This window comes from Argiope bruennichi, chromosome 5 (assembly GCF_947563725.1).
Source record: "Argiope bruennichi chromosome 5, qqArgBrue1.1, whole genome shotgun sequence".
In the NCBI taxonomy this organism is placed as follows: domain Eukaryota; kingdom Metazoa; phylum Arthropoda; class Arachnida; order Araneae; family Araneidae; genus Argiope; species Argiope bruennichi.
The window spans coordinates 40,955,727-40,982,130 of NC_079155.1; the positions used below are offsets into that span (position 1 = coordinate 40,955,727).

The 26,404-nt window shown below is 29.5% G+C and overlaps 1 protein-coding gene across 10 annotated transcripts in view; it reads right to left on the minus strand.

The window, feature by feature from the left end:
- Positions 1-26,404, minus strand: part of LOC129968508 (IQ motif and SEC7 domain-containing protein 1-like) — a 671,655-nt gene that overhangs the window by 41,872 nt on the left and 603,379 nt on the right. Inside the window, exon 1 of one of the 10 annotated variants that reach the window (XM_056082464.1) lies at positions 20,232-20,387. The exons of 7 other annotated variants lie outside the window; for them this stretch is intronic. In XM_056082464.1, the coding sequence (XP_055938439.1) occupies positions 20,232-20,350 (119 nt within the window). In that variant the 5' untranslated portion in view covers positions 20,351-20,387. Of the gene's footprint in view, positions 1-3,922; positions 4,343-15,103; positions 15,642-20,231; positions 20,388-26,404 lie in introns of those variants that run through there. 2 more of the 10 variants (XM_056082465.1, XM_056082469.1) reach the window with 2 other exon arrangements.

The following is a 26,404-nucleotide window of genomic DNA, read 5'->3' on the forward strand; positions in this document are numbered from 1 at the left end:
TGATAAATTGTTTTGTTTATAAAATTCCAATGCTACAGACTTAACAACTATCGCAGAACTTATCAGGATCTCAGAATGTATGCAAAATGAAAATACTGACGGTTAACAGCTAAAACAAACGACTTTGGACATTGTACTAACTCTTTGCAGACCTTCGGAATTTTTCCGATAACGACTAATTGTTCCAAGATTCTAGCGCAGTTTTAACTATCACAAGAAAATCATTAAATCCAAACTGCTGAAGAAATGGAGGACTTTATAATGGCACATATAAGTTTGGTGACAATTGTTGCACAAAAAAGGAGAGAAAAAACCCCCCACATAGTTGGATTAATATGGAAGTAGGCGGGGCTAGATTTAAATTGCTACTGGACTCATTAATTACAGGTGTGTCAAGGACGTTGAAAAGATTTTCTGTGGCTAAGCGTTAAATTGTTCTAAATGTCACAGAGAACAACATAATAGATTGTTCAGATGTTTATAGAGTAATAAATATATTATAAAATACATTCCAAAAATAATGTTTCAGAATCCATCTATATTTTTTCTACCGTTAAATCAGAAAATAATGAAATGCGTTTTCTTAAAAATCATGCAAATTATGCATGCATGCATGCTTTAATAATTAGAAGGTACTATTCGAGAAATAAACAACAAATCATTGAAAAAATATTAAGGTATCGAATCATTTGAAAGATAGCATCCTTATCTTTATTAATTAATATTGTATAAGCCTCTAATTCATGTGGCGCATCTGAGCGATATCTTAAACGATTCATATATTTTAGCATAGGAGATGGCAACCATATAAATAATTTCAAATTTCTAATGTCTTTATCAATTAATATAGTATAAGCCTCTGTAATTCATACTTATTCTTACATAATGTATATAATTTTATTATAGGAAGTGGCAACCAAATAAATAATTTCAAGTTTCTAATGATTGCAAAATTTATGCTTAAATCAAAGAAAATTTACTTCTAATATTTTAAAAAATTATACCGTGAATCAAGTGTTTAAAAATAAGACATTCAATATTTGATCGAAATTATCAAAAATAGTCAATATCTTCCTCAATGAAACACACTAAATCAAATTTAAATAAATATCAAAAATGATAAATAATATTACATAGTACAAATATCAAGAACGTAGCTACTAAAATATATATCCTAAAAAATGCATACAATTTTTTTTATTATCATGTGGTGAAATGATAAGAAAATATATAGTTTTCGGGTATTAATGTTCGAAAAATTTATATCTAAGTCATAGTTTATAATTTAGTTTTTCTCTAAAGAATTGTAAACATCAAAGTGTTTAAGAAGAAACGAATCCCATTTGATAGAATAATTAAAAATAATACTTTCCTCAATGAAGCATAATAAATTATAAATTTAAAAGTAACCATCAAAATGATAAGTGGAAATTATATAGCGCGAAATATCAAAACAGCGGCTTTTAACATTTGAATAAACAAGTTACAATAAGCAGATATTTAAATTCATGGTTGTGCGAAAATGGGTAGAGAAACAAGAATGTAAAAAAAAAAAAAAAAAACTCAACATGAAAATGAAGTTGAGAGACATTTAATTTCACTTTAATGCGGAAAGAAATTTCACAAAAGTACATTTTGAATCCCACCAGGCAGAAGAATTCAAGAAATAATGAAATTCTTGAATAGGGCAATGGGACGACAGTCATCGCCGATTTCAAAAAGAGGCCACGGACGGCGGACGCTCGAAATTCCATTTACAGGGTCATTCCAGAATGAACAAGTAGTTAAAAACGACGAGATACGCGTTCCATCCATTTTCCAGAGAAAATACATTCATTCCACAATCTGCTTCAATCGCCCAAGCATAAAAATGGAGCCATTTCCATTTTATCTGATAATGTGGGATTCTTGAAAATGGAAGCAGTTTAAAATTCAATTCCGAATTCAATGTTCTCCAAGAATAGAACGTGGTTAACGTCAATGGAAGATATCATTATACCCGTTCTCATTAAAACTGGATTATTTCGTTCTTTTCCCTCTCTCTCTCTAAAACGTAAAGGTTTATCTTCCAAGTGGGCACCTTATACATTTAATAGAGTGCTATTTTATGCAATCATAAAAAAAATATTACTATTTTATCAGGTAATTTCTCAATTTGATATTTCAATGTGTTTTTATTATCTTTGAGCAAGTGTTTCATTTCGCAAGATTTTATTAGAATTATATCGTTGGGAAAATCCAAAAAAGAAATATCGAATTTTATTTCAGTCAATCCTTTAAGCTAGATTTTGAAATAATTCTTCGACAATCTTATATAAAAGCGCTTAAGGTAAGTAGAATTTTAAAATATGAGGTTGATCTCGCAAATGTAAATGTAATGACCTTCATAAAGGATAAAGCGAGTAAGTTAATACTTAAAGACGATTAATGCTAATTTAACTGAATTGCGAAATGCATAATGGAATTTTTTCTCCCATGAATTAAAAATTGGGTTCGCTTCATTTGGCTGAATTTATATATTTTATTAAAAAATAAGATACATTTCCACCATGCATTTCTCATTGCCATTTTTAATAACTTAATCTATAATGAACAAATTTTGGAATATATTTAATATATTCTAAATAATAATATAAATGTCGTTTGGTAGCAGTATTAAAAGTTTAAAAATTGATGGGCTGTGGAATATTTAATAACTAACAGTAAATACACAATTTTTTTTTGAAGAAATTACAGAAAATAGTGTGAGAAAATAGCGTACAGAAAAAAACATGAGAGTCTCTGATTTAAAATTTGATAAGTACTTTTCCTAATGAATCAATGATCTTTTGCTGATAATCTGTTTTCTTAAAATAAAGAAGGAAAAAATAACTTACTTTACGTATTTACATTTGATTTTACAGTAGCTACAGGAAGCAATATTAGAAAAAGGGGCATTAATAATATTAAAACATTTTAAAATTAAGTTTACAAAAATGCAACATTTTTAAGAAATTCTGTTTAGAGCATTTACATGCAAGCGGTTATTATGTGCTATTCATTAATGCAGTGAATAATTAAAATGAACACTGATGCCAATAAATCAAATGGAATGAGACTCGATTGTAAATTATTTATCTTTTTAAAAAATAAATATATGTCATTACAAAAACATTTTACTATGATCAATTACTATATATTTTCAGAAATAAATATTCCTTAACCCTTTCTAGGGCCGTGGGAAGTATGATTCCCACCAAATTTATCAATCTTTGTATGAAATTATGTAGGTTGGCATAAGTTCTGACACATTTTTTTAGTAAGTCAGAAACTTAGATGCTTCTGTTCTTTATCTCAGACAAAATGATGCGCCTTGATTTGTTACTCAATTATGAATTAACCAAATTAATTAATAAAATTAAATTTATCTAATAAGCTAAATGAATTCCTTTTCTTATTCTAATTTCAAGCCTAAAAACATTTTAACATAATATGACTAGAAAAAAATGGCCCTTTAAAGGGTTAAAATAAGTCAAACTAATAAAAAATCAATAATTTTTATAATATGTTGTCATGAGCTCAAGTAATATTTTATTCGAATAACAAATATGCTAATAAGCGAACAATGGAGAAATCATATAAAGCAATAATTTCCAAACAACTGATCGCACTCAAAAATACTTTTATAAATAAATTTGAAGAAAACAAGATTTTAAACAGTTAACTGTTTAAAATCCTCTTCACAAAATACGTATCTAAATCGTCATAAAACATATACATTATATATAGTATAATAAATAATTAATTACAAATATAATAATTAAACAATTATTATACAAATACAATAGTCATTGAATAAACTCGTCATTACGCAAAATGTTGCACTTTTTCTATGACGAGTATACTCGTCAAAAACAGTTAAAATCTAATAACGAATACTCACATATAAAAAGGTCAGACATAGTTTCACATGTTCTATTCCATAAATCAGCATCAATAGATGTTCGTGACCCACAAAAGAAAAAAATCCAGTATATTAACACTTTCTTAGAAAATAGTAGCCTGAAGAATTTTCTGTCAAGAAGTCACAATAAAATACAAGAAAAGTCTGTCCATTTCAAAGCTCAGCAACTGTTACACATCCACTTCAGAGTCAGTATCCAAAGAAAAAAAAATATATAAAAAACTCTAACAACGGACTAGCGTGAGGCTAACAAGAAAAAAAATTACGCAATGAAACCCAATATCGTAACCATTTCCACAACAGTGTTTGAAGTAGGCGTTAAAGAAAACGAAACCCGAATAGCTACTACTGAGGAGATTTCGCCTACGTGAAGCACCACGGAGATATGGACACTGTTGACAGCTTTCACCTACTTCACACAGCACGATGTTTGCTGAAAAGACCGGTACCAAAACTCGAGAGCATGATGCAACAGCTCGATGTTGTTTACAGTGGAAAATCGGAGCGAGTAAAATAGAGCTGTAATTAGCGGTGGATTCGATTCTGAATTAATGTCTCTCTCGTTAGCGCTTCCATAGCCTGAAGCGCGGGAAATTAGACGTTGGTTAGACAAATCGAACGACATTCGATTATGAGGAAGAAGTGAAAATAAATGAATTAATTTATTCTTCATAGAAGATATCAATTAAAAAAGTGTTTTAAATAATAATTGAAACCGGATTGGTGCCATTTTAGTAGGACATAAGTAATAAAATAAAGAATAAAATCAACACAACTAACTCGTTATATAGTATCTCTAAAATCGTCTTATTTAATAAAGGAAAGTTTTTGAAGATATCCAGGAAGTATTTAGTCAGCTATTTACATAAAAAAAAATGAAAACAATATACCTTCTTAAGTTAGGCATGGATTAGAATTGAGGAAATACACGAATGGTTTGAACATTTACACGAGTACTGGATGTTAAAAAGTAGAATATTAAATAATATGGATCTAGATTACGAAACATGGACGGCGGCTTTCAATTACACAGGGAAAGTATTTTTAGTTATTTCATTTTGCTTCTTTTTATTCCATTGGGAACACAATTAGTACATGTGTTTTCTTTTCGATGAAATACATATGTATTTATAAAAATAAGAATAAGTGAAATGTTTGAGACAATGTATTGCGTAAAATTAATTAAATGCGTATTTTTGTCATCATTTCTTTTACTTTCTCGTATTTGAAATATACAAAGAGAAAAAACTTATGCAATCGGTAAAGAATTCGAATTCAAGATTTTAACGAATTTTCCCGTTCCCTACTTTTTTCTCGAGAGAGAAAAACACATTTTTGGAATATTTTCGTCTGTCTGTGAACAAGATAATTTAAAAACGCTAAAGAGCTAGACGGGTGAAATTTGGTATGTATTCTTTATTTCAAATTTGTAGAATTCCATCAAATTTTGAAAGAAATCTAAACAAAAGGAGCCTGTTCTTTCCGGTTGTCTGAATTTAAGCTCAATGGACCATTTCAAAAAGATGAAAGCTAGATGGACAAAATTTGGATTTAACATTTAAAGTTTAAGTATATAAGTCATACTTCTGACTCTCCGACCTGCTACGAAGGCACACGGATTTAAACCATAAAACTGAGTGACCGGATCGTCGTAACAGCACCACTAGCGGGAATTGGGGTTGAGTCCTAAGGGCCATCACCGGCCACGGTACAACCCTCCCCGAAGGAAGTACGTCCGTCATCGATGGGAGGAATCAGATCCCGCACCTATTTGTGTACCTCCAGGGTGGCGAGATTCAACCTGCCGGAAGCATCTCATCCTCATTTCGAGAAGTCAAATTTCGAATAAAATCGACAAAGGGCTGACCTTTCACTTTTTACTTCAGCAACTATGTAAACGTGATAATTCATCAACACAATCACTTAAATATTAAAATTTGGTATGTGATTTTGTGACTACAATTGCAAACCTGTACCAAATTTGGCTTTAATCAGTAGGAATAAAGATGTCCAATATAAACTTTTGACTTATTTTTGGCACTTTTGTATAAACCACATACGATAATCGCCAAAAGTTCAACGAAGATCGCATTCCAATAGGCTCTTTAGTAGCTACTGTTCGCCGTCAATGGCATATGTTTAATAAACACAAGTACATTTATTAGAAGGCATTATTATGCGATAAAGTTTAGTAGATATCACTCCTGCTGGTTTTTGACTCAGAATTTTCATTTTTAAGAGTGTGAAGAAAAATTCAAATTTATTGTTATAAAATATTTATAAAAAAATCAGTAGAATAGCATATTATTTGTTTCAGATTAATCTTTTCCGGCTGCGCATAAAAAAATTTCATTTGATGTAAAATTCTATATTCTATATTTCTTTTAAGAGCAAAATGATTTTATATTACTTGTTTGATATTTGTTAAGATGGAATTTTGGCACCCATTTATCTCTTTCTGAAGTGCCATAATACTAAATTTCTACTTGTGGGATCTCTTAGACAATATATACATAATCTCTTGATTATAAGTCAAGAGATTATATATTATCAAGAGAATATATATTAACCATATATATTCTCTTGATTATAAGTCAATTTATTAATTTAATAACAATTTGGTTTTTTTAAGTCGCTTAATAATACATATCAGAAAAAAATGGTTTGAAAATTCCATAATACATATGATAGATTTAAAAAAACATAAAATAATTAAAAATACGAAAATTGTACTTATGAAATCTATTTTAAGCATATTTTTTTAAAACAAAATCAAGTTAAAAAAGCTGTTCATTAAATTTATACACTAACTTCTTAAAGTTTGATTTATATTTAACTTAAAACAAGAAACATTTCGTATATTTTATACATTTATGGTAAGTGGTTTTGACGATGACAGAAACTTGCGATTAGAATTTAACTGAATATTACAATTATAATTAGAATTGATGATTAGAATTAAATAAGCTTCAGAAATAAAATCCAAATTCGGAAATCTTGGCAATCCACCACTCGCCTCATTAATTTAAAAATTCCAGTATTTATTTTGGAAGGAGAAATAAAAAAAATCTAATAAATTAAGAAAAAGTTAACTAAAATTGACTATTGAAAATTACTAACAGTACATATACAATGAATGGAGTAATTAATGGCAATTTTAAATATATCATACATTACGCAGTTTACACTTACACGAATAAAACCAGTATTTTTTTTCCTCATATAAAGACTGCAAACAATACAAGGCTACTTTCTTATCTAACTCACGATATCTTCAATAAGAATTAAAAAACCCCTATCGGTACCAGGTTTCTCCAGCTTTCAAGGACAAAAACGTAGCTTGGTCGAGGAAAGAAGGTGTGTTGTGACGAAGCAGGTACGCGTCTTTCAGACTGAAGATTTTCCTCGGGCCATTGTTGTTTTGTTTTCATAAAGAACTGTTCGATAATGGCATGTTCGAGAAACAACAAAAACTTAATGGCACCAGAATAAAGGGGGATAAATTTTCCCCTATCAGGAAAATTTAAGAATGAACTGAAGCAAATCTGATCAGCTTGTCAACGACTTCAGTATTTGGTATCCATCAACTTATCTTTCTAAATACAACAATGAGTACGTACCCTTATCAGGGCACATAATTTTAAGGGTCTTAAGGACGGTTATCAGGTCTTTTTATGTTTTGGTGGGTATCCTTTTGTTGTGTTTAAAAACATCAATATGCAAATTGGACTCATTTTAAAGAGCCAGACAGAGATAAGAGAACATTATGTCAGTTTATTTTTTAGTAGGAAGTGTGTTATGAAATACTTTTATTATAATTATACATTTCATGGCATTTGCAAGAATTTCACCGAGTTCCAGAAGTTTCAGTACTTAGAAATCAATTCAAAACAGGAAGTTTACAAAACGAAACTGTTAGTTAGTTATACACAAGTTCTTGTTGCATAACTAACAGTTTCATTGTTCAACGTTTTATTGTTTAAAACAAACGCAAAGTCGTTTTCAAAGTCATGGATGTCTGTTTAATTTATAGCGTTAACAAATCATTTGTTTTACATCAACCAATCAAAATTAACAATTTATTGAATTCTTATTTAACCTCCAAAAAAAAAATCAAATAACGAAATTTTAAATAGATTTTTGTTATTTTATCCTCGTAAATTTTCTTACATTCGAGTACAATGTAAGTATAAAGGTTTCGTATTGAAACAAGTCTAGATAGACAAATGATGTGCTTTTCTAAAACTCGCAAAGTCTACTTTGGAATTGACAATTAATAGACTGTAGTCAGAAGAAGAGAACAGTTCTTTAGCTGGCATCTTCCTTTCGTTATTTCCAAACCACACAAGTGTGAAGGCGTTTAGAAAAATGCGCTAGGGTTGCATCGATCTTAAATGATCTTGGTATTTAATAAAAAATGATTTATCACTGATATTTAATTAAAAAAATGTAATTCGTGCAGCTCATTTTATGTTCCCCCATAAATGATTTTCTGGTAAGAAGATGTTTGCCCCCAACTGTATGGTAGTTCAATTGTAAGTATTCGTATTGAGAAATGCGCCTAACTCCAAAATGCATGTTGCATTCAGAGTGTATCGCTAAACGTTTCCTCTTTTCAGTAAAGCCAGAAGAAATCCGTCATCTTGAAATCAGATAAATATTATTGTATCAATTGAAATACCTATTTCTTTATTATACAAAATGGAAGAAAAAAGGTGGAAATTCCCAACATACAGCAGAATAAGACAATTTTTGTGAATTATAAGACAAATTATAAACCCTAAAACAATAGCGGATCTATTAAAATATGCCTTCCAATAATATTTCAAATCTTTTTTAAAAAGTGTATTTTCCTTGAAGGAGAAACTGCATTGCATGCATAATCGTTTGCAATATTTGCGATTTACGTGTTGTACTTAGAAAAGCCGAGACAGCTTGAGTAAGAATATATCACACACCATAATAACCATTCTGTAACATTATTCAAAAATCATATATTATACATAATAAGTAAAAGTAAGCACCATATTATGAAAATATTAAAATTCGGAAATATTTATGTTTTATTTTCTATACATAAATATAATTATAATATTGTAAAATATGGCTAGAAAATTTTTAAATTTCAATTTTTTGGTGCAGTTATTAAATTTATTCTGGAATTTGGTGAGAAGTTTTATTAATAAAGTAGTGTTATCCAAAATTTTCATTTTGCGATCAATTTTCCGCTAGAAAAATTCTGTAGAGAGTAATTATAAAATTAGAATATAAATAAAAAAAATACCAGTTAAAATGAAATTTTATTTAAAATACAGTGGCTCCCAAAAGTGTTCGTACACTAAAGAAATTTGCAGAAATTGTGTTCTATATTTCTTAATAAAGTATTTTATTAGTTGGGTTTTTTTTAATCAGCATCTTTAAATAGTTCTTAATAAAACTGAACAAATATTTTTATAAAAAATCAAGTAGCATTGTTCTAAAAAATAAATAAATAAAAAATGTCACAAAATTAGAACACAAAAGTCTTCATACACCCAAACAATATTTATTTAAATTCATCATAAAAGTATCTTTTGCGGCTTATTTTTCTTCTAATTGAAAAATACACTAAAATAGTTTGATTTCAGTATTTAATATCACAATTATTTATTCTATTTACTTTATTCTTAGATATGACGCGCATTCGTAAAGAAACGAGTTTAGACGTACGAAAATTAATTATATTTCATTTTAAAGCTGGAAAATCAATTAGAGGCATTGCATCTATAACTAATCTACCTCATTCAACTGTGCAAAGCATAATAAAACGTTACAGAGAGGGAAAAAGGATTGCAAACAAGCCTCGTAATGGTCGCCCTCAAATTCTGTCAGCTAGAAGTCAAAGAAATATTGTGAGTAAATTTCTAAAAAATCCACGTCTGAGTGCAATAAAGTTTACTTCACAATATAATGAATCAAATGGAACTTCTATTTCCTGTGAAACTATTCGTAGAATTCTTCGGAATGCTGGTATACATGGCCGCTCTGCACGAAGAAAATTCTTTGTAAGTCAGAAGAACAGAATTGCTAGGCTTAAATTTGCCAAATCTATGATAAACCAGCCAGAGAGCTATTGGAATCGTGTCTTATTTGCAGATGAAAGTAAGTTTAACATCTTTGGGTCGGATGGGAGAATCATTGTATGGAGAGAAAAAAAAAAAAAAAAAAAAAAAAAAAAACCGAAGAACTTAATCCCAAGAATTTAGTTGAAACAGTAAAACATGGCGGTGGAGGTGTCATGGTTTGGGGGTGTATGTCAGCGGCTGGAGTAGGCAATTTAGTATTCATAGATGGTATAATGGATCATAGAGTTTATATAAATATTCTCAATAATAATTTAAAAGTGTCAGCACAAAAATTGGCCATTTTAAACAACTTTGTGTATTACCAAGACAACGATCCTAAGCACACAGCCATGAATGTTCGTCTTTTTTTGCCTCTATCATTGCCCTCAAACCCTTAAAACACCAGCTCAATCACCGGATTTAAACCCTATAGAAGATATTTGGAAAGAATTAGAGGTGCGAATAAGAAGTCACGACATTAAATCGAAAATTCAACTGAAAGCAGTAATGATCGAAAAATGGAACAAGATCGGTGCAGAAGTAACCGACCGTTTAGTTAAATCTATGCCCAAACGATTAAAAGCTGTTATAAAGAATAAAGGATATCCTACTAAATACTAAACATTTATAAAAATTTAGAAAATTTCATATTTAGTAATGTTTTTTTAAAGTGTGTGATCACTTTTGTGTCCTATTTTTGTGTAATTTTATTTATTGTCATTTTTAAAAAAATAATTTGCATCGTAATTAAAATTTATTCTTCACTGCTTTATTAAGAACTGTAAAAATATGCTATGAAAAAATTTTCATGTAAAAATAAGAATATATAATGGTAAATAATGAGGTTTTTAATTGATTCTTGTTGGTGTACGAATACTTTTGGGAGCCACTGTAATTAAATCAGCAAATTTCATAGTATTCACTTTGGCGAAGAAGATTTTAAACTATAGTTATCTTGTTGATTAATCAAAAAATAGAATATTTTATGAGCATCTCTGATTGTTTTCAGTTCATTTTGGTGATGTACGCACTCTTCTATCAGATCTACAGTTAAAATTCCTGCTCAAAAATACCTTTCACAATGTCTTCACATAATTAATTTAAAATTATTCCTTATAATATTCAATTCACTTATAATTCACAGATAAAACTGAAGAACCGTAACTAGATTAAATTGAAGAACTTTTCTAAAAAAATTATGTTATGTAAATGCTTTAGTTTAACAGAAATAAACCTTTATTGCAACATATTTAAGGATAATGAGGATACGAGGTTGCATATCAGACAAGGAAAGATTTCGAAATGCTGTTTCTCACGCTAAATAGACGGGTGTCTGAAAAAGCGAAAGGAACAAGGGGAACTAGAAGCTGTCTCAAACTGGAATAGAAATAAACATTAAAAAGACAACTCCAGATAAAAAAAGAATTTTCATCAATGTCATGTAGTCAGAAACCATTCGGGTAAATTAGTCTTAAGAAAGGATCTAAATAGTATTAATATCTTTTTATTGTATTTATATTATTTCTTATTACAATATTATTTATTATTTTTTGAAGTCCCCAAAATGCAATATTCAGGGATTTAAAAGTTAAAACTGGAAAAATCGGGCAATTCATTAAAGAATAATTAATTTAGAAATATTAACCTTTGCCGTGAATTTAGCATTTTTATTGAATCTACCAAGTGGTCCTTAGCGAATTTTTTGGCGATTAATCCATGACATGTGGCAAATAATGTCCGAAAATCAAATCTGTGTTTTAAATGCGTTTTTCACAACCATTGAAACCAAAATTTGACACAAAACTACAATTGTAATCACAAACCAATTTTTGATGCATTTAAGTCATTGCGTTTTGAGTTAGCACATTTACATGTTCCTGAAAGTATACACCGGCAGACAGTCGTTCCCTTTTGGTTCGGCTCAAAATTTGACAGGTATTTATACTACAGATGTTAAATATATGACCAAATTTTATCCATCTAGCTCTCTTCATTTTGTAGCTATTCTGTTAACTTATTTTCGAACGGCTGGACAATTGTGTCAAAAAAAAAAAAAAATCCATTTAGAGGCAGATTTCCTGTTAATGGATTTATTTGTTAACATACGGTCTTTACACCAAAATTGCAGAAATCTGCAAATTTGGTGTAAAGACCATATGCCCAAATTTTTCCGTCTAACTCAAATCATTTTTAAGTTATCATTGTCACAGCCAAACATAATGCCAAAAATGTGTTTGGCGATTCATCAAAATCGCGAGTTCGAATTTTTTGGCGATTACAATACTTTCTGTATAATTCGTATACGAAAAAATAAAATTATCATCAATTTAAAGGCATTTTCTTTTTCAAATATATAAATTTCCTAAAACGCTCATATTTGAATAAAACATTCGACTGAAGCCTTGAAATCATTGGTTTTATCCCCAACTCTAATATGCTTTTAACAATTTCGCCCACAAGGTTGCAGGATAATACAGCAAAATGGGAAAATAATGTATTTTTTTTTAATTACACTGGACAAATCATTGTTAAAACCCACACTTTCCCAAAGGCGTTCCTAAGCTTTTGGTAACACAAGATTCCAACATAGTACGCGCCAAAACTTGCCTCTTTAGCGCCTCTGGAAGCAAATATGGCGATTACTTATTGTGTTAGGAAGCATATGAGAACCTGTGCCACCCTCGTAGCGACATCGAGGCGCCGGGGAGGACACAACAGGAAAAAGTTCGCGATGGACCGCAGGAAACGAGATCTTTTATTTTTCATGTTTGTTTCCTGGCATTTTATCATCCACGCAAAGGGTTTGCGCAACACGCGTGCTTCATGAATGAAACGGTACTTCTATTTTTCATTAATGTTTTTCAAAACCGGGGCACAAATATCTAACGGACGTACGAAGAGTGACGCGTTAAGATCCGGTCAAAAAAATACTCCAGACTAAAGATTTTGTCTCCATGGGGTAGGGATGGAAATAATCAATGGACAGGCAATAATAAGAACAGAGTAAGGTTACAGAGTCGGATCAAGCCATAAGAAATTGAGCCAACTATAAGCGTCTATATTTTACTATTATCTTTAGAAAAAAAGTTTGGGGGAATTTAAAAATTGTTAAAAATAAAACAGACACAAATACATAATGAATACAGTGTCTGAAATTATGGATACCGATCTCAAGTGAAACTGCAATCATTATTATATACCTTGTTTTTCAAAAATCAAAAGTTAAAAACAATATTTTAACATAAAATTATGTTTTTTTATCCTGTTTTGAAACAAACTCAGAGATATTTTCTAGCAGATCTCGTAATTTCAAACTGATGTCTGGTTAGATGATGATATTATCTCTCCCCCCAATCCTGCAAATTTCTATGTCAAACCAACATTTTCCCTCGATCAATTTGACAAGCCATCGATCTGTCTGCCAGGCGAGTTGATCCCGCCATTAGGCCGAAATCATTTAAGCCTTCAAACGTAAATTTTAGCCTAATTTTTTTTATTTGGCATTCGAAAGTTAGCCATTTAGTACAATAACGTTTCTTAGAAATAATGAAAATAATATTTTAGACATTTCTAACAGATATATCTACTATACATATCTTCTGTTTTGTATTATTACAGAATAGTGAGTGAGTGAGTGAGTTGTTGCTTTATGTCACAAGTGCCATCTTACAGAACAGAAAACAGAAGCTGACGTCTATTACTTTAATATTTATTTGGAGAAGTTATTTACTTCATTGAATTAATTCCAGACGAATCAACATTCCGGATAAAAGGAAAATGTAAAAATTATTTGAAGGAACAAATACCAATAATTAATGTTGTAAGATAAAGGGATTTCCTTTTGGCATGCATTATTATTATAATAATGAATGCATTATTATTACATCAGTATTAAACATGGCAAAAAGCTACAATAGAATTGCTAATTATCATTCCGTTCATGGAATTAGGAGGCTAAAAGAAAAGAAAAAAATAAAGAAATTGCTTTGTCCACATATAACTAAGGCTTAAATGTATCGTTTTAATTTAAAAGATTTATTACAATAAATTGATTATTGCATAAAATTTCCCTTTTCACAGTATCAAAATGCTTTAAAAAGACCAAGTTAGTTTTAAATGCCAAAAATAATTAAAAAAACATTTTCTCTTGTTTTTTATAGACCCGTCAATTCCAGTCATAGTTTAAAAAACTGTTTATAAACTCTAAGACTCCAAATATCTTCACATTTATTCAAAATCAATTGCCACTTGATTTTCAAATCAAATATATTATTAGAACATCTGGTACTTCATTCTTAATGAAATTCCTATATTTTAAACAATTCTTATTGAATATTTTTGAAAAATGTTATAAAAGATATTAATCGATTCCATAGAAAATACTAATGACACATGTCAGCGCTATTTATTTTTAACAACAAAATATTTTAAATAAAATAACGCTATCCTTCGCCCAGAAATACAGATGATCATACAGAAATTTCCTCTTCTTAAAGTAAGCAATCAAATAGGAGCCCTCTTATTGTAATTTTCTTTAATTCTTTTGGATATTCTTTCGGATTTCAAGAAGCTTTTCATTTATATAATCGTTCAATAGTTAGGATTTTCATCGTTAATTATTTGAAAGCATTTATTTTATAGTTATACGAAGGTAACATGAGGCAGAGTTTCGACAACAATAAAAATAAATGCAAAATGTATGCAAACAATGGATAAAGGTTTTAGTATTTTAAAAGGACGGAAAACTAGTCAAAACTTCCGAAAACCTTGTTAAAAAAATTCAGGAATAAGCTACAATTCAAGATATCTCTATCAAGGTACATAAATACTTAAAATTTAAATTTAAAAATAATTATTTTGACACCTAAATAAATTTATGTAATTGCCTTTGTGAAACAAAAATAAAATATATGCAAATGTAATAATGGATTGACAAAATTCGATCCTCGTGAGAGTTAATAGCACGAGCAGATATAGCAATTACTAAAAATGAATTAACACGAAAGATCACTGTGAAAAGCAAAAAATTATAAAGAATCGCCAAAAAGAAACTCACCTCAATCGAGATACTCCAACATGAAACATAATAAGATGCATCTCCAATTGGGCAATTTCCATCTTCATTTTGACAAGTTTTTAGAAAAAAGTCCAGCCGAAAATAAACGTTATAACTATTTTTTTTCACGTAATTTCAGATTAACAATAATAAATCGAAAATTAAGAATTCATGGCAAAATATTTGCTTTAGTAGTTGGTTGTTTTAAATTTGTTCAATGACATATCATGTTGGGTGACATTAATCCATTTGCTGTTTGTCAGCTGTGTCAACTAAATGAGAAGCAAAGACGGAGCTTTTCGCACCTATTCACTTTGGAAAGTGACGAATTTCTCAATATATGCGTCCAACTGCGACTCCTGACGATCTTTCTCTTAATTTATTCAAGCAAACACGTCAACACTGCAGCTGTACAAACACATGCCAGTAACCATCTGCCTAGTTAAAAATTTCCAACTTTTGGGACAGCAAAGTTTCATCACTTGGCTAATAAGACATCTAAACAGTATCCCTGCCGATCATTGGTTGCAACATTCAATTTTATTATTATTATTTTAAATCTTTTTTTTTTTCTCGCAGAATTTCCTCAAAACAGGTAGACGGCTACATATCGCCAACAGAAATTGTATCACTTGTCTCAGGTTTCACAAAAAAATAACAAAGGATTTACGAAACTTAAAACTATACCATCCAGCAGAAATTTGACAGCCCACTGGTTCGTTTCTTGGAATATTGCGCTACATGACAGCCACGGAAACAGGGATTTCTGCTCAAGCGTTGGCATCAGAATAATAAAGAGTTGCCTCTTTACCGAGAAAAACACAATCCTTCTTCCGAATGAAGCAAATTAAAAAGTACAAGTTTTGGAAGAGAGGAGAACCAGTTTGCAAACGCAGCGCCCGTTCTAGGCGGCTGCATTATTCACCTGCTGTAGAAAATATTAGTGTGCGCTCTTCCGGAGAGAGCGGAAGTTTTATGTAAAAACGCACATAATATCGTTATGCATGGTTTGGAAAAAGATTCGCGTTGAACTTTAATATCTATGTCAAATATTGCTTTTTGAATTTTTTTTTTTTTAAAAAGGTTATTCAAGGATGGACAGTGAAAGAAATATGGTTCACGATAATTTATGTTAAGTAGACTGTTGCAAATTGAAAATTAAAGCTATATATCACCGCAAGCTTTAAACAAAATATAAATACAAATTGTAAATCTTTATACATAAGTAATAAACAAGAAAAAATCCTTTGATTGAGCTGTTATCTGAGAGACAAATTGGCACTTTTCTAGCATAAGAGCTTAAGGAGTTTTGTTTTCAAGTACAACAATTATTGACATTTAAGTTTAAAACAGATCCAATTTATAGCAAGATATATCTAAATAAAAATACAAAAATATTAAAAATACAATAAAGTATTAAAAATGCTTCTGCTAAACCACTATTGTTTTCTTATGTTTCAAATTTTAAAAAAATTAAAAAAATGATAATATTTTAGGTTATTAATTTTAAAATAAGCTTATAAATTTTGCTGATTTTCATTGATAAATATTTAAATAAAATTTATTATTAATCATACGTTAGGCCTGAATGTAGCTCAACTTTTCTAATTTCACATAATAAAGAAATAAGTATCAATACAATTTTTTTTATTACTTTCTTCCTGCAATACATTTGTAACAATTCCAATAGCAATAGAAGCACGTTTCCAAAAATAAACAGTAATTTATATATATTTTACGGTCGTTGTGATTAATCGGTTTATTATTAATAATTAACACGGTTAATATTAATAATAATTGACAAATGTACTAAATTGATTGATCACTTTTATTAATCGTTAAGATTTTTTTGATAATAAAATGTTAATCAAATTAATCATAAATATAATTTGAATCTCTCAATATAAAAAACTTTTTATAACATGGTATGAAAGTAGCTTACTTCTTTTCATAGTATAAACAGTACATTAAATTATAGAATTATCTATTAAGCCGTTTTTACAAAGGCATTTTACATCCTGCATATGCTTTTATAAATAGAATTACCATATTTTAAAATTAATTTATTGATTTAGTTAAACCAGTATTTACTGAAACACTAACTTTCATAAGTCAACCATTTAATGAGCTGTTACAGACCCAATAAAAATACATATACATACAAAGCAATTTTATCAAAATAAAAAAAATCTAACAGAAATATTAATAAAAGAGAAAAACAAATTTAAAAAAAGAAAATATGTCAGATCTCCAAAATGAGTACGATAATTTTAAGAATACGTAAGCAGGGTATTTGAAATCGCGATGCGGTATTATTTCCAAAGGAATTGGCAATCATTGGCGATATCTGCTACCTACAAAATTACGATGCGATTCCACGCATTTGCAGGTTTGCAAAATCTTGTTCTCCCACACTAGAGCACGCGAAAAACCGAATTCAAGGGCGGCATTCCAAAATTCGCGTGCCCACGAGTAGGTGAAGAGCTAAAGGCTTTGAAGTTAATTGTTATTCAAACGACAAGTTGTGTTTTCGAGAGCAACTTCCAGGGAAATTAGCGAGAAAGTTCGGAAAGTCAAGAAATTCATCAACAAGATTTGACTTCTAATTAGCACAGCCCGCCTCCGATGTCTTTAAGTGGGTGGTGAGTTGCCGATTAGAAGGGGCATTAGCACAACAGGTAGATAGATATTCCTTTCTTCATTATTTAAAAACACGAAATAGAGAAAAGATTAATAAATATTTACAAAAATCTGTGTTTTATATTAAAAATTAAAACAAATTAATGGTGCAGTTATCAGATATCATTGGTAATAATACAATCTTTTAGAAGCGTCTTAAGCACTGTAAAATGGTTAGATGGTAGATAAATATTAACTAAGTTTTTCTAAATTAATGCATTAACAATAGCATAGAAAAGGGCGGGGTATGCATAGATATTCCAGGTAACAGCTTAAAGAATGTTTTCGACTAAATGGTAAAGTACATGTGTTCATAAAATAATTGAAAAAAAAATTATCCTCTTTTATGTCACAAGGTTAAATGGGTGTTTAACTAAATCTGAAAGATATAGTTAGTAATATTTTAAAATACTGTGTGGCAAGAAATTATTTTAAATATAAAAATATTTTTTGAAAGTTTTTTTAATAAATCAGATACCTCAGCATGACCTTAAACAGCGTATGTGTTTTATCGCAAAAAAAAAAAAAAAGTTAACAGCAGATGTTTTGACATGTGATAAGATAAACTGCATAAAATTATAACTTTAATCATATGCTATTGAAATAACTTTTTACCGATGAAAAAATACTTCATATTTCAGAATCGACATTTTTGTCATTTTTATTTTGAAATAAACTGCAAACTATGCATTCTAATGCATATAGTATGGTATTTAGGTTCATATTAGTGAAATATAATTTTATCGCTAACTTATTCAAAAATATATAGATATAACTTATAAATCAATTTAATTCATAGAGCAGTAAATTACAAATTAGAAAATATGTCTCTAAATGTATAACACCACAGGGGTCCTTTATCTATCCAAAACAGCATCGCAACTTCAACATAATTTTCCTGGTTCAGAGCAATTACGGAAATCCTCATCAATACAGCATTTTAACTTCCTAGGTTACATGGCATTTACATACTGAACTCATCTGGTACCGAAGCGGTTGCCCTTGCTCAAAGAGAGGCAAAGCAACTGTACAAACTCTTTAACCTCAGCAATTGATTACTTAAAAGTTCATGTTACGTGAGGTTTTATAATGAAGCAAAATGGATAAGTGTGAACATGAAAAAGGTGCACATGAGGAAGGGGGTGAAAGAACGAGGAAACAGAGGGGACTGAAAAAATAAATCCTTCCAAAGGCCTTGCGTGACTCGACCCCGAACTTCTCAAGGTGAAATGGAATTCCTAGATAACCTAGAAATGCTAATAAATTGCGTGGGTAGGTATAGAGATGGATGGATAGCTTGCGGAGATGGAAAAAATAGCGATTGAAATGTTTGGAATGGATTTCATAACAAAGAAGAATTGCAAGATTATGGAGAATCCAGTTTTCATAAAAGCTACCTTTCCAAATAATTTTATATTTTATAAAGATAGTTATTTTCATAAAAAAATATGTAATCGGTCTTACTTATTCGAATAGTAGAGACAACATGTAAAAAATAATGTATACAAATCCAATTTTTGGAAATAAAGTCTTTTCCATTATTCAAATTTAATACCTGTAATTGTTCAAATATAATTCAAGTATATTTCTTCAAATATAATACCTTAAATATAGTAATTTATACCTTAAAATAATTACAATAGTTCTCAGACATTGTAGTATATAATGCATAATAGGACATGCGAAACTTTTTTCTAAATAACTTTTTCAAACTAATTGAAGTAAAAATTTTTCATAAGCAAAGATATTGAAATCTTAAATTAAGTGTTTTGTTAAAAGAGAAATTATTTCAAAAAAAAATATCTTAAGAAAACGGAATACAGCAAATTATTTGTGTGAAATTTCACACACACACACACACACACACACACACAAAAAAAGGAATGACACTGTATAAAGTTTACTATCTAGTTAAATAAATTCGTCTGCTAATTAAAATATTTAATAACAGACGCGAGCTCAATAGATTGTAAAATTTTAAGTTAATTAAATTCTCATCGTATGAAACACGCTGGCAATATATCGATTTCAAGTCCGTTCCCTTCCATGAAGAAAGGAATATTCAATATATATAATGCTTCTTTTTTAATCATAACTCCGTTGAATACAAGTAATACTTTTGATCATATTTTTATTTCAATAAGAAACAAATGATTGAATATACGCATATTAAGTACACTGATTACAGGGAGTAAAAGATATGTATAATTTGCTTTTTATTGAAGGAAATAAAATTATCAAGTACAAAAAAGGAATAAATAAATAAATTACCTCATTTCCTTCGAAAGAACAATAATCTATTTATAAAACAGCCAATAATTTGGGCATCTGCATTGGATTTTAAAAATCATTAATCTAGATAGATACCATACGAAATCGATTACCACAAAATGCTGAAACTGGTAACAAAAATAAAAGGAAAAAAAGTAATGAATAGAATAAAAATTACCAGGGATTCTTATGAGCAGGCAATATCCTACGCAAGCATCCATATTTCAATCTTCTGTCAATGTCACAGACAAATGAATGCCTCGAACCATATAATGTCCCATTGATCAGAATAAACATTTCTTCAATGGTTATTTTCCACGAGAAACGATAACATCCTATTTACATCAGACAGCTTCAATTTAGAAAGAACTTTGGGACTGTATTCATTTCATCTCGACTTTTAATAAACATCAGGGGTATATCCAAGTTGTTACAAACAGGCACAGTGACGTCAGTATAGTAGAATTCAATACCCGAGTAGTCCAATTTTCGCCATTTTACGCTAAGTCATCAGAACTAAGGAGCACCTGCTGCGTGTATCAGATGTCAAGCGATGCAAGAAGTACACGGATGCATCGCATGACTACGAAATAATATTACACAATTAAAAAAAATCAGATATTAAAAATAAAAGACGTGAAGGGGAAAAAAGACTTGCATATAAAACTATTAAGTTTTACTATCTATCTGCTTAGCAAATGAATTTGGCAAGCAGCCATTTGGATAATTAATTGATGAAATTAGATCCTCTTTAGTAGTAAAATAAATGCGTAACCATCTTCCATTGTATTGGTACTAATTTAATCTCCATTGTACTATATTCATTCACGTGTTTAAAAGAAAATTGTTCAGTTACTTCCAAGCATTTATAATATTGTTTTTTAAACTTTATTTTTGTAGTGGCTTTCTGACCCTTTTTCATGTACTTATAATGGGAATTAAAAATAAATAATAATAATAAACAGAAGGAGTATTTTTCCGTTTACTTCCCAGTAAATTTACACGGCAAAGTTTAATTATTAGATTTATTACAATTATTAGACGTTCTATAATAATACAATAAACTTAATAGTGTATGAAAATTAATATTTTTTTTTATCTTGTAGACACAGATTGGTAGAAAGGTAAAGCCGTTTTCAACGACCGGTCGCCTTACACGGGACACGCTTTCCCCCCTGGACCCTCTCTTGCGGTTTTCTGGGGTGCTTTGATGTTTGTCCAGTTTACCGACAATTTGTTGGTAAACAGTCCAGGCACCAAAGGACTCCAGTAAACCACAAGAGAGGGTCAAGGGGAGAAAGAGTGTCCGGTCTGTAAGGCGACAGGTCGTTGGAACACGGTTTAACAGCTTTATCGAGCCCTGAATCAATGCAATTTTCGGGGCCATCCCTTTCCCTATCTAAACACCTGAAACGATATTTTTTTTTACTGATTTTAATTTAGTAACTATGCTAACAGGTTTATAAAAAAACAGAACAGAAACAGAAATAACATTTCACCATCAACCATCTTCAAGACAGTTCTTATAGACGTATATATATAAAAAATGAAATTTAAAAGTAATTTAAATAAAAATATATCCCAAAAAATTGAAAGTTTTTTTTAATGTGTTGTCAAATGTGTGTCAAGTACAAAGTATGTCTGAATTGTTGAAATGTAAGTCATTCCGCCCACTGAGGAGGGGGGGGGGAGAGAACCCTAAAAATGTGCAAGCTAATTTGGAAAAACGACAAGATTATGAGCAAAATATCATGAAATTTCGAAAAAAATTGATTCTAATCTGATCATGTTTGAGTACATGATGCATGTGAATTGAGTGAAGCACAAAAGTAGTTCATCCTGGAAATAGAAAAAAATTCCCTAAGCCAATGGGCCCCTTATATTTGTGGGTCCCTAGGCATTTGCCTACTTTGCCTATTCGATAATCTGATCCTAAGGTTTTTTTTTTGTCTTTTTTCTCACGGCATCTTATTATAGAAAATTTTAAAAAGATAAAACAAGACATTCTCTTGTATACATACTTTAAAAAAACAATCAATATTTTGTGATCAAAATAATAGTTTTAATAATTCATTACCATTACTTTTTCAATTTTATAGAAATTGCTTTCACTAAATAATGTCTAAATTTATTATTTATTTTCCAACATGTTACAGCCTCTTTCTCCTCTTTTTTTTTTTTTTTTTTTTTTTTTTTTTTACCGTCCCAAAAGCAGTTGTATACATGAAGCCTTGAAATAACCGATAAAGATGGAAACAGATGTGGCGACACCTGGTATCGAATGTTATTGGCTTCTACATTAGATACATTGTTTACTTTTACAATCCCATAAACGAAAAAACATCAGAAAAAAAAAAAAAAGATGCTAATCGCACCAATTCCTTCCAAACCCAAACACACTTGTCAACGCCGATGTTTAGATATTTATCCGTTTGCTCACGTGTAGCCGAGACAACTTAAGGGCCATAAATGGGGAGAAATACTCCAAAACAGATATTGGAACTTCCACTACGCTCCACTTAATCATACTGGTGGCAGACACGTGCCTCAATACGATGAAAGACGAAACGAAAACATTAACTATTGGTTGAAATCTTTTCAACGCTGCAATAAGTCTGGACTTGATGGCAGATTCTTCCATTTTTAGAGCCTGAAGCAGACAATGGATTAAAATTTTTCAGTCTTTTTTGGAAAGAAAAAATCACTAGAATAAAAACATTTTATGTTAAACTGGACATGGAGATGTTATTCTGTGAAATTTCTACTGAAACACGGAATATATTTAATTCCTGCTCTTATTTAGATTTATTTTATTTGAAATTTAGTTTCGAAGAAAAGTGAGTAGTAGTTTGGTTGTTCTGGTCAATGATACCAAAACTGGCACGTACCTTTAATTCCTCGCCAAGCCAATAAAAGGACGATCTGACAATATATTATCAGTCCATTTCAGGAATGTTTTGTTATATGAACACATAAATTAAACAATTTCTTAAAATTAATAAATACAAATTCGTATGAAATTTATATAAAAGTTATAAAATACTTAATTAAATATTTTGCTATTTTCAGGTTACAATATGAAGTGAACAGTCAGGAACTAATTGTTATTCTTATGAATTTGTTTCAAGAAACTTGCTGAAAATTCTAGGATATATTTCTGTGGTCTAATTTAGCTTACAGTATGCAAAATTAATTTGATAAACTCGGAAGACCCTATAGAGACGATACTTAGAGATTATCAGTTACCTCAAGGTCTATAGGAGAAAGAAATTTTCTTTTTCATGCAGAGGCAGAAATTACGACTCTACATTTATTTCCATTTCAGATATTTTCAGGAAACTAGAATTCTCATCTTCGAAGAATGCAATAACGGTCAAAAATTGCATACGTGTGTATATAGAAAAAAAAAAATGATTAAAATAATTCAGGAAATTGAACAAACAAACAAATTTTCAATCAACTTTCAAAATTTAATATGCTTAAATATGATTAAACATTTTGATGTGTTTATTTCTACATCTGTACTAAACAACAACAAAAAAAAAACTTTTTTTTAAAGAATAAAATAACTTATTTTCGAAGAATTATAATTAAATAAAAAGTTTGCATTTCGATTTTTCTGGAAGATAATAAAAATTTTAAGCAGAAGAAAGACAATTTACGAAACTACAAGTATGATATTTTCAAAGTTTTGTAAGGGAGCTATTCAAAAATATTCTTTTTTTTTTACATTAAAAGAATTCAATAAGTTTCAAAATAAACTGAATCTCGGAAATACTTTGCGAAACTAAACATAAACTTTCGAAATTCAAAATTTGAAAATAACAATACGTCTAAATGTTGCGATAGTTAATTCCATGAATTATGCTTATCGAAACGCAATTCTCACGTTTAACAATATATAAAATAATTAAGCAATCGATACATTGCTCAATCTTAATATAATTAAAAGTCATTGTGACTGCGTTGTTAGAACGCATGTATGTTTCACATCTAACCGATTGAGCAGATTTCAATCAACGCTTTGAACACTTATTCGTTATGAACTAAATTTCAGATTTCCAAATTGCAATATTCAATTAAAAATTAAATTTTACCGTTTTTCTCACTGACTTCGAAGCAAATTGTTTTACTGTAAAAATTTTGATATCACCTGAAAATTTAAATTTTTACCTTTTCAGTGATACCAAATTCTTTTATGTGCAATTGTTCCTTCAATTTTATTCACTTTTTTTTAATTTAATGCAGACGATTTTGAAATATTCTAACAATACAACTCCGATATATTCTACCATTATTTTTGAAACTTTTGTTTCATATCTTTTGGTTTTGTTTTTTTTTATTATTCATTTAAAATGGTTATTGAATGGATCCTAAAGGAATTGAAAAAACTAATGATATATCCTTCATTTCCAAGTGATAAGGGCAATCAATCAAGTGGTATGGTACAATAAAAGATTTGTGCATATTGAATGGATTAGTTTTTAAATTAAAAATATTACGAAGAAAAATATTTAAATTCTGAACAAAAATGGATAAAGCAACAGGTATAAACTAAAAGTGAATTTATTTAAATACAGTTATGTAATAAAGTCAAACAATTTTTTAAAAAGTCAATTTATTTTTGTAAGATATTTTTCCTGACAAATATTAAAAAATGCTTCACAGAGTTTTCGTGTAACTTATATTTTTCCACACAATTCCATTAAAAGTTAAAAAAAAAAAAAAAAAAAAAAAAAAACATGCTTGCATTTATTTAAAGAGGATCATAAGGCAAGTAATTGACGTCGGGTATTTCATAAAAAATTAAACAGGCAACTATCATATATCATCAAGAATATAATATACTTTATACACAAATAAATATTCAAAATTTATCGTTTTGAATTAAACAAAACCAGGAAAAAATGAAATAAGCATGGTTAGAATTTCCATCAATGAACGATAAAATTAAATCCACTACGACGAAAACAGTAATTTCATGGAAGCGTAACCACCGATAACCATTTTTTGAAAATTTAATTTAAATCATTTTTTTTTCAAAAACTTTACGGTATTAAACGTGAATTGAAACAACCTTGCAAATTCTGATTCACGATCTCACTTCAACTTAATAATTCAGTCAATATGAAATTGACATCATATTTAAAAAAAAGATTTAAAATACTTAGAAAATTCTGAGATTTAATTCAAAACCCTACTTCAAGTGAAAGACTGCTCTTTATTTCATTCATTAATTGCGACACGTGGCCCTGTAGATTAAAGGGTCATCAGCATATGTAAAGTTTATTTTCTCCGACAGAGTTACAAGAGCCGTGATAAGAGATGGAGATAAAGAATGGAAAATAGCTCTTTCATTTTCCATAGGAGGAGAACACTCCACTGACAGAAGTAATCGCTAAAAAGATGGAACTGACATCTGGTAGCGATAAACTATGCTGTTTGAATAGACGGCCAATAATAAAAGCAGACTTTTTCATTTACAGTTGAGTAAATGGGCGTGTATTTATTACACAAAGTGAGACATCGCTTGAATTATTGTAAAGCACATTTTGGATTTGAAGCCGAAAACTTTTGCAGGAGAGTAACATACACTTCTTTTAAAAAAGAAATTTTTCAGCTATATTTATAACAATTCGTTCGCATATTCAGAGCAATGCGTATACATTAAAAAACATCTTAAGAATTTAACTAAGCCAGCTTTGTTTTTACTAAAGTTAATATATAATTTGAGTTATACTGTATTTGTAAAGAAATTTCCCGAAGTTATAAATTTAGAAAAGGAAAAATCGGCGAGCAAATCAACCTGCATATATTTTATACTAAATAGAGAAATATTTTGCTCGTTTTCTCACACAAATAAAAACTGACTTATAGTCACAATATTTTCACTACCAGTGCAATTATAAATATTAGTATGCTTCTTTTTGAATAAATGTGGCATGCGGCAATTTTATACTTTACTTTTAACACTTTTTTTTTTTTTTTTTGAAGAACGATAGGATAGAAACGCAAATATGAGGCAATATTTAAATAAAGTATACCACATAAAAAGTAGCATTCTTTAACGCTTTATTTACCGAATTACTTTACAATCCATTTTTCAAATTCATTTTTGAACCATTAATTAAGTTTTGGAACAGAATAAACCCAAGGAAAAAGAAGAACACTTTTTAATTAATTAAAATAATTTAATTAAAAATTAAAGAGTTTTAATGTTTTCAGTTGATACCTACTGCTTTTTATTTGAAATACGCTCGCCATGTTCTTTTAAATACAGTTACAAAAATATTACGAAGATATCAACCTTATTTAACCTGTTAACAGAGGAATAAACTTTTGTTTAACTCG